General features: G+C 37.5%; 1 protein-coding gene across 1 annotated transcript in view; it reads left to right on the top strand.

Moving 5' to 3' along the window:
* The first annotated feature begins 4641 nt into the window (after positions 1-4641).
* Positions 4642-9734, top strand: part of trp (transient receptor potential) — an 86205-nt gene continuing 81112 nt past the window's right edge. The window contains exons 1-2 of the mRNA XM_081739258.1: positions 4642-4738; positions 7296-7497. Coding sequence (XP_081595384.1) covers positions 4668-4738; positions 7296-7497 — 273 coding nt within the window. The 5' untranslated portion in view covers positions 4642-4667. The remainder of the gene's footprint in view (positions 4739-7295; positions 7498-9734) is intronic.

Genomic DNA, 9734 nt, shown 5'->3' with positions numbered 1-9734 from the left:
AACCCAAAACTTAGCATGGAAAAAAGAATATAGAGTTCCCACGGGGAAACGAACCCGGCTTTCCCACATTAAAGGCAGCTACCCTCACTAGTAGGTGACCAGCTAGGAGCTAAAACTATTTAATTCTTTTACATTATGCATTGGTTAATCATTACTTGTTATACACGGTAATTACAAATGAATAGAATAATTTTACCCACGTATCTCAAATAATGTATGCACTGTAAAATAAATAAAATAAAATAAAATAAAAAGTACACAGGGGAACAGAGAACAGGAAAATTCTCAAAGTTTATGGATGAATGGATGGATTAGAGTTTAGTATCCCTTTCAGCAGCTAGGCTGAATGAGACGTGGAGATTAACGCTGCACTAGGAAGTAAACAAAGGTCTCGCGCTCTCAAAGCTTGTATATACGTTATCGATAATACTAATAATACTAATTATTTTTACGGTTGAATAGTTGTTATGCTTGGTTAGAGACGCTGTTATTGAAAGGGATTGAGTAACCTTTACAAGGAGTATGCTATGTTGGAATTAGTTGGGACAATTTTTATTATCCCGGCGGGAGCTCATGTGGTTCGGATTCCACGTTAATCAGTAGGTCCACGTCTCATATAGCCTCGATGCTGAACGGGACGTTAAACTCAAAATCAACTCAACTCAATTTTTATTATACCAGTGCTATGATATTTCCGTACAAGTTTTACTAAAAATCTACCAAGTTGGAACAATATCTACCATTAATGCAGTCAGTTTGTAGAGATTACCTCTTAAAATTCACGATGTTTATTGAAGAATTATTTGCCTCACAGCTACATAGATCATATAACCAACAACAAAGATGAATATCGAAAATGGCCACACAGGTCACCAGATCTTACTGCTTGGGACTTTTTTTCTGAGGGCATTTAAAGGATGCCGTTAGATGCCACAAAATATATCTGACTTGGAATTTCGTGCAGCTACTGCCATTGAATCCATATATATATATACTGATCCATGTTTGACAAGGATTTTGGTCTCGTCCAGAAATACGTCACGTGACACACAGCTTTCACATTGGCTGTCTGCGACTTTGTTAGCATACATAACATTTTAGACTCTCTTCATGGCTAATGCAAGTGGCTAATGCACGTGTGATTTCAGGCTCGACTTCGTGTAGGGATACCTACTTTAGATACAAATCAGAGTAGTAGTTGGAATATTACTATAAAATTCTCTAGTAATGCTGTAGAGATGGTATTTAGGTTGTTTTCCGGTGGTGGCGGATATACCCTGGGGGCCTCGGCTCCTCAGTTTTTAAGTATCAAAAATAATTGATGCAATTATTCATATATTTTTTAAAGTTTATGGTAAACGTTCCCTTTTATTCTTTATTAGAAAATTTTTGAAACAGACATATTTTCAGTTGCAATTTTGTTATGCAATGTATAAAACAATACTTGAGGTACACAATGTTAACTTCCAACCTAGCCATAATATCCATTGGGAGAGAGTTAAATAGGTAACTTCCAGAGTTGGCTTGGGTCAATGAAAACTTGACCCACGACCCACTGACCCACCACCCACCGTGACCCACTCTGACCCACCACCCACGGTGACCCACTCTGACCCACCACCCACGGTGACCCACTCTGATCCACCGTGACCCACCACCCACCATGAACCACTTTCATCTCCTGTGACCTATTCTGACTCACCAAAATCCATCATCATCAACTCTGAACACGATCCACGGCCTCTTCTGTACTGACTAAAGAGTTTACACTTGTAATAAAACAAGACTGTGAAATTGTCACTAATCGGAGTTTGAATTTCTAGTCAATCGCTCAAGCACCACTCTGTTAGAATAACGGTGGATCTGACCTTTATGATATAAAATGGTAAAGTGTTTGTCAGTGAGGGAATTGAAACAGTTCGAGGTGGGGGGAAATTAGTGTGTGCCTAAAATATACTTGTACTAAGAGAGTATTTTTGCAAGTGTTACTTTCTGAACGCATTCCAAAAGAAACTTCTGCTCGGGTACCCTACGTGAGAGCATCTCCATAAAGTATGCTCATAATTGTAGTTTGTGTAATCACTAAAACACTACGTTAAATTTAAGTTACAAATTTGCATAACTGCAATTATTATGAATATTTATTCAAAGTAGTGTATCTAAAGCAAAGAAGAGACTTACTAAAAAATAGGTACAAAGTTGAATAACACAAGTAAGCCATTAGTAATACAAGTATACATTTTCTATAACTCGTAATTTTCCACCTTAAAACAAAACTGAAATCGGGTTTATTTTCTGTTGGTAACTTTTACGTGGTAAGCCATCCGCAGTGGAATGATGTCCATCCTTCAGCCAAGAAATAATTAGCTCGTCTACTTTGAGCTTGTCTAGCGGTGGGCCATTAACATTGATGAACAACAAGTTAGACAATGTTTGAGCACTTAGTCTATTTCTAATATCAGTCATCTGTAAATTCATAAGGGGAAATTCCCGTTCGCACTCTGTTATGGAAATTGATAATATTTCTACCCGATTTCTGCAACTCCTCATCGACAATCTGCTTGTTAGACTTAAATCTGATAACGATTTTTCTTGGTCAGTTTTGAAATACTCAGCAAGAAGTATCATCTCTCTATCACCATACAACATCTTTTCCATATCACCATGTCAGTTGGCAATGTCAACTCATGGAGAACAGAAACTTCATCTACCACGCCTTCGATAGGGAATCTTGTGATAAATTATCAATTAAAGCCTGATAAACTGATGATTTCTTATTTGTTTATAAATTTAATTTTTGTAATTACACATGAAGGTTTGATGCCATTACCAAGTTCTCTCCCCGTCTAGAAAGCGAAAGGGAACGAGGTTCCTGGAAAGTGTTCAGAGGTGAATGGGAATTTCCCTCCTTCTTCCTCTCCAATGACTACAATGCTGTTTGCCATGTGCCAAATTACGATGAATTTAAATTAAATTATCATAGTATAATTATTTCCTTGTTGAATTATCAATACTTTTCAGTGGAAAAAAGGATGAAATTTGAAAGTTCCAAATCAAGGTAAGTAGACCAACGTAAAGGGAAAAAAGTGTAAAATTTTCCATATAATTATGCGTACAATCCAAACTTAAAATTTCCGTGTAATTAAGCTTACAGTACAAATTTTGTGCCTATTTTAGTCACAAGTTTTTGGGTTGATTGTCCTCTGCTGTAAGCGCTCCATATAATAAACATAAGTTTCAGCAATTATTATAGTAGAAAGCAATGGATATATGAAGCCAAGCACTGTAATTTTTTGTTTCTGATTTTTTTTTCTTAAATAACATCAACCGTTTTCGATCATTTTTACAAACCAACTCACTACCAATTTTCCATATATAGAGAGTGCCCACCCCCCACATAAAGGAGAATTTTTAAAAATGCTAGGACACATTCTGTTTATTTTCAATAAAGAGTTAATACACTGAATTTCCGCTCCATAAGTTTAACGGCTTGCGAGATACTCATTTTTTTCGCAAGAATTCGGATCCTCACTACCTCCTTAGGATATTATGTATTATAATGAAAGCAATATAACATCCCAGTTTGGATTAAGGCCTAACTATATACCAAAAGTAATTGCATTTGACTTTGCAATTTGACCATGATGATCAGGCACACATAGCTACATTCAATTTTTTATATAATAATTTATATATTACAGTGATTCAAAAATGTAATTTTTTCCAGTAGTTAGCTCTAAAAACTCACAGGTCTCGAAAGCCAAGTAGTAGTATAAGTCCTAATGCTATTATTACAATTAAAAATATCAATATCCAAAAGTACCTGAAGTTCTTTTTTAACTTGGTTAGATATACTCACCTCAGGTAAATAGACAGAAACAAATGGAAAAGGAAGGGAAATGAAGATCTTGAAAGCAAAATGAAGACAAATTTACCAGTCTTCAGAAGATAGTGTCTACCATGCAGTGAGCAAAGAGGGTCGGTAGATCATACTGAGTCGGTAGGTCGCAGTGGGTCATGGTGGGTGGTGGGTCGCAGTGAGTCATGATGGGTGGTGGGTCGCAGTGGGTCACGGTGGGTGGTGGGTCACAGTAGGTCACATGCTGTTGTCCCACGACCCACTGACCCACTCAGAAAACTTGACCCACTGACCCACCGACCTACTGACCCACTCCATCTCTGGTAACTTCTGCAGGACCCATGAAAAATTGTAAAGTCATGATATACCTATCATCGTTTGGGCTCTGGCTGCCTCCCAGTTTTACTTTCTACATCCGCCACTGTTTTCCTGTCATCGGACTTGTTTAGGTGACCGCGTTTGAAAAGTGACACACAGATCTAACTCGCTTGAAAAAAAAAAAAAGTTGTGATTCTGCCATCACTGATGTGCTTGTTGGCGGCTTCTACATGCCTGTAGAGGTATTAGAATCCAACAAGAGCCCAAGTAGCAATTCTTAACGGTACGTATTTTCTCATACATGATACCCAATAGAAGACAACCTCAGTAAAGGAATGTACACTTGAATCATTCAATGAAAAAGACACTATAAAATTGTTACTGCTACATTCAAAACACATACTTTTCTGTTTTTCAGAGCTGGGAATCAGTAGATAGGGACACGTCTAATTTTACTTCTGACATTACGCCACTGATTTTGGCCGCCCATATGAACAACTACGAAATCCTGAAGATTCTTTTAGACCGAGGTGCTACGCTTCCTATGCCTCATGACGTCAGGTAAGCACGTAACACTTTTTCAAAAGCTTTAAGGTCTTCATACAGTAGCTATGAACATACAGTCACGAACGAAAGTATTCTTCAGTTGACACAATGTCTTTTCCTAATAACTCAAGAATAAATTAACCTATTAGAATACCGATTTTGGCAAGTTATCAAATTATAACTATTGTATGGAAAACGACAAAAAGATCCAGATTAATTCGTTTGTTCCCGAGTTATTGGGAAAAAAGATAATTTGTCAACTGAAGAATACTTTGTTTTCCGTGTGTACGATGAAAGTAAATGGAACTCGTACCATTAAGCGTGTATAACGGAGTTAAATGTCCACAGTCAGACAACTATCAATCAATGCATGTCACTAAACTAAACAGAATGGCATAAGTGAATGTAAATACTCATGCACATTTTCTGAGAAAATAAAAAAAAAGTTATTACAAAATAAGTACATATATTATTTAAAAAGTAGGTAACAAGGAACAAAGACAGTATGGCAATCATCAATTACCATTGAGTTCATTTTTTTAGTCGCTGCCTTAACCTAGATTTTTGGATAATTCAAATTCTGGTCACGTAATTTCTATGGATGGCAACACTGAACATTCTTTTGATTCATACTTTTGGATGTAGAATAACATTATCTATTATTGTGGTAAATTACATTTCATTATCTGTTTTTACTTAAGAGAAATTGGCAAAAGAAAAATTGTTTTGCTTCTGAAAAATATTTCGTAGTCTGCTCCCTTAAGAACTCTTGAACCACCTGGCCGATCTCGCAACATGGATGAGGTTCGGGACTAGGATGGTTTTGTCATTCCGCTTTCACGGTAGAACTTAGAGGAGGGGGAGGAGAGGGGGGAGATATATAAAAAAATAATAAAATTTAATGACTTTTGAACAACGGGACCGATCTCGATCAAATTTTCAACATAGTTGAGGTTCAGGCCTTGGATATTTTCTTGTCATTTCACTTTAATGGTGCAACTTAAGGGAGAGGGAGATATATATATACTAATGATTGAAAATGACCGGTATTAAGGCCTGTGACAAACATCTTGGCATTTCAACTAAATGAATAAAACGCAATCTCTGGCGTGACGTTGGCAAGTGCTAAAGGGGTGTGGCTATTGGTAAGCAGACAAACTAAAGCGCGATCAGGTGACAGAGGATAGATGTGAATGTGTGCAAAATAAACGTGGCAATACCGCTGGCCTCTCATTTGCTAGCAGCATTTATAGGGAACTTGGAGCGCCGCCTTCAAATGCCAAGATGTTTGTCACGCTGTTTAGTGTCGAATAAATAGTTTTCTGCGTCCCTGAGATGAACAATGACACTTCCGATGTTGTTTAAATCAAAATTCAGCTCTCCAATTGGGGGAGGGGCAGATGTATAAAAATGAGTAATAATAACCAATATCAGAGAGACCTTCAATAATAGTAAAAAGTGTTTGGCTATTGGAACATATTACTAATTTAACTTATTTTAACCCAGAAAAGTGGGTAATTTACGCTAGTAATTGTATAAGTTTTAAAGGCTAAATTTGACAGGTACGTGTCATGCATTGATGTACGTGTCATGAACCTAGCTTTAAAAGGTCATACTCTAGCGACAGTGTGCAGGAGATTCTACTAATTCATCTCTAGATAACGATTTCAATTGACAAAATAATAATAATAATAATAATAATAATAATAATAATAATAATAATAATAATAATAATAATAATAATAATAATAATAATAATAATAATAATAATAAGAAGAAGAAGAAGAAGAAGATAAAAAAGTCTCTCTTTTTTAATTCCAACTGAATGTAACATGTTAACAGTGCAAGGTTTTTCAAAGGAAGATGGTAGACACTTAAAAAAAACACTGTACAATATTTACCGCATGCATAACCTGAATATAACCTTTACTTTGTTTGTGGGGGCACGGTGGCTCAGTGGTTGAGCCCTTACCTCTGGTGAGTGGGGTCCCCGATTAGATCCTCGGCCGATTAAGTTTGGATGGACAATATCGTGTCAGTGCCCTAGTGGCAGAGACAAGTTGCAAACCACTTGCTGTAAGCTTGAATTGCAAGTCGACCAAGCTTACATTCAGCATGATTGGAAAACGTGCAAGCATGCTGCAAGGTGGATTCCAGTAACGAAGTTACAAGGGGGCAACTTTGCATTCAGTGTTCTATTCAAGCTTGACACAAGCGTATTACAAGTAAATTGAAGTCAATAGCCAATGAATGGCCAGTGATGCTATGACGCTCTGCGAAAGGTCTAAAGCATTGCTTGCAAGTACAACAAAAGACAGATTTATGAGAGCATGCGTTTCAAGTGCAAGCGTAGAAAGCCAGAAAAAAGCACGCGTCAACTGGCAAAAAAAAAAAGAAAACTTTCTTGCTACTAGGTTGGGTTTTATCGATGTATTCCTCTTTCCACCAATTCTTGCATCATCATTCACTTGTTTTAATCGTCTGCCTTAGCCTAATAGAGATAATCGTGAGACGTTAAAACTCAAAGATTTCATTTAACTTTTTCCTTTATTTCTGTATGTACTCTTTTCAGATGTGGATGTGACGAATGTGTGGCGTCCAGTCAACAAGATTCCCTGCGTCACTCTCAAGCGAGGATCAACGCCTACCGTGCTCTGACCTCTCCCTCGCTCATCGCGCTCTCCAGTCGGGACCCTTTACTCACAGCTTTCGAGCTCTCCTGGGAGCTACGGCGCCTGAGCAAAATGGAATCTGAATTTTGTGTCGACTATAACGTACGTAAAAATTACTTTTCTAGTTTATTAAATTTTTATTAATAAAATCAACGTATAGTCTGTTCGTTTTAAGACTTCACCTGTAATATGGCAACTAAAGTGATAAATATTAATATTTTGATAAAGAAAACAAGTAGCAGAGTCACAAGTACGTGAAAGAATTTGCTTCCTGTGGCATTATACTTTCTCAAGTATTATTGAAACCAGGAGTGGTACTGCATTTCTGCCACGGACGGTTTAAATAGAGGGTTAAGAGGAAGGTCTTCCAATTGAAAATGATATATATATATATATATATATATATATATATATATATATATATATATATATATATATATATATACATACTTTTCTAGGTGAGAAAACATCTTTTCGAGACGATATTTTCGAGACTTGTGGGCAACAGTATAACTCAGAATGAGAATTTGCATTAGCTGTTATTGTTGGCTATGTGAAAAGCTTTACGCAATATATTTGACATTTACACTGACGAGGGAACCTATCCAAGTGCGACTCTGACTTCGAGTCGAGACTATGGCCGTTGGATACCTTGTCCCAAAAGATCATAACACGAAAAGTGATACATCCTCGATCGCAACCGTTGCAGAGATATAAGCGTGAAAAGTTAAAAATTGAGCTGCATACTATACATTACAAAGTCAGCTTCCGGGTCAGAATTTTCGGAAACGGTCAGGTAAGGAACCTCAGCGAATACATATCAAATTAGTGTTGGGAGCCCACCACCTTTTGAATGAAAAAAATGTTGCTCCCGGGGCACTCGCAGGGTCCCAGGCGGGGTCCAACTCAAAATTGGCAAATGGAACCGGGGGTCAAGTAGCATATTGTATGAAAGCTATTGTTAAATAAAAGAATATAGAACAAATCTCAACTTAACGGATTTAGAAGAGTGGCCATATATTGTCTGATGTAGGTTGTATTGACATTTTGACCAGTTGCCCGTTTGTACAGGGGCATCATAGAGAGTTGAGATTTGTTCTATCTTCTTTTATTTAACAATAGCTTTCATACAATATGCTACTTGACCCCCGGTTCCATTTGCCAATTTTGAGTTGGACCCCGCCTGGGACCCTGCGAGTGCCCCGGGAGCAACATTTTTTTTCATTCAAAAGGTGGTGGGCTCCCAACACTAATTTGATATGTATTCGCTGAGGTTCCTTACCTGACCGTTTCCGAAAAATCTGACCCGGAAGCTGACTTTGTAATGTATAGTATGCAGCTCAATTTCTAACTTTTCACGCTTATATCTCTGCAACGGTTGCGATCGAGGATGTATCACTTTTCGTGTTATGTTCTTTTGGGACAAGGTATCCAACGACTATAGTCTCGACTCGAAGTCAGAGTCGCACTTGGATAGGTTCCCTCGTGAGTAAAAAACAACGCATGAAAATGATTTTGTCTGTGTTTGATTTTTGTAATACATTTACATGAATAGAAGTCCTGCCATATGTTGTTCTTAATTGCACCATGTTCTCATTTTTATCCCTCTCATCTTTACTGTTCTTCTTAGTGTTGCAGAAACATCGGTATCTGTGATGCTATAATGAGCTTAGATTTTAACACTGAATGGAAGAGTTTTCATCTTTTTGATTTATTGTGGTAGCTAGCTGAAGTAATGGATACATTTGAACGAAATGCACCTTGTATTGGTAACATCTCTCATGCTGATATTGCTAGTATGCAGTGGCGGATCCAGGGGGCGATCAGGGCGATCGCCCTCTCCCCCAGAATAGGAAACTTTCTTATTTTATGTATATAAATATAACTCATATCAGTGTTTGGAGCTCTTAAAAGTAGCTCTAAATAGCAGTATTACAACCTACCGCCTTCCCAGAAATCCATCCTGGATCCGCCCCTGCTAGTATGTAACATTATTTTCTCTTTTCCCTATACGTACTAAGGAAGTAGTAGGTACGTAAGCTATAAATTGTGTTGACATATTGGACATCCTGTATCATATTGGGTACGTGTAAAAGTTCTACCCAATTGTAATAGGCAGTGTTTCTTCCAGAGATTTTTTGGGGGGCAATGTCCTCCCGGAGCTCTGAGAATGCCAAGAAGGAGACCAAAATAATGCATCTATAATATAATAATAAATACCAGCAGGGGAGATATTCCCCTCCGAATACTAAGTGTGCCACCGGAACATTTTCTGTGAAAGAAACACTGGTAATAGGTCACTGGTGAATGGTGTTATAACCCAATAGATGGCGCTCCAA

Source organism: Thermobia domestica, chromosome 14 (genome assembly GCF_964235325.1).
Source record: "Thermobia domestica chromosome 14, izTheDome1.hap1.1, whole genome shotgun sequence".
Taxonomy (NCBI): Eukaryota; Metazoa; Arthropoda; class Insecta; order Zygentoma; family Lepismatidae; genus Thermobia; species Thermobia domestica.
The sequence above is the reverse complement of the archived record's forward strand: the minus strand, read 5'-3'. Positions and strand labels throughout refer to the sequence as shown.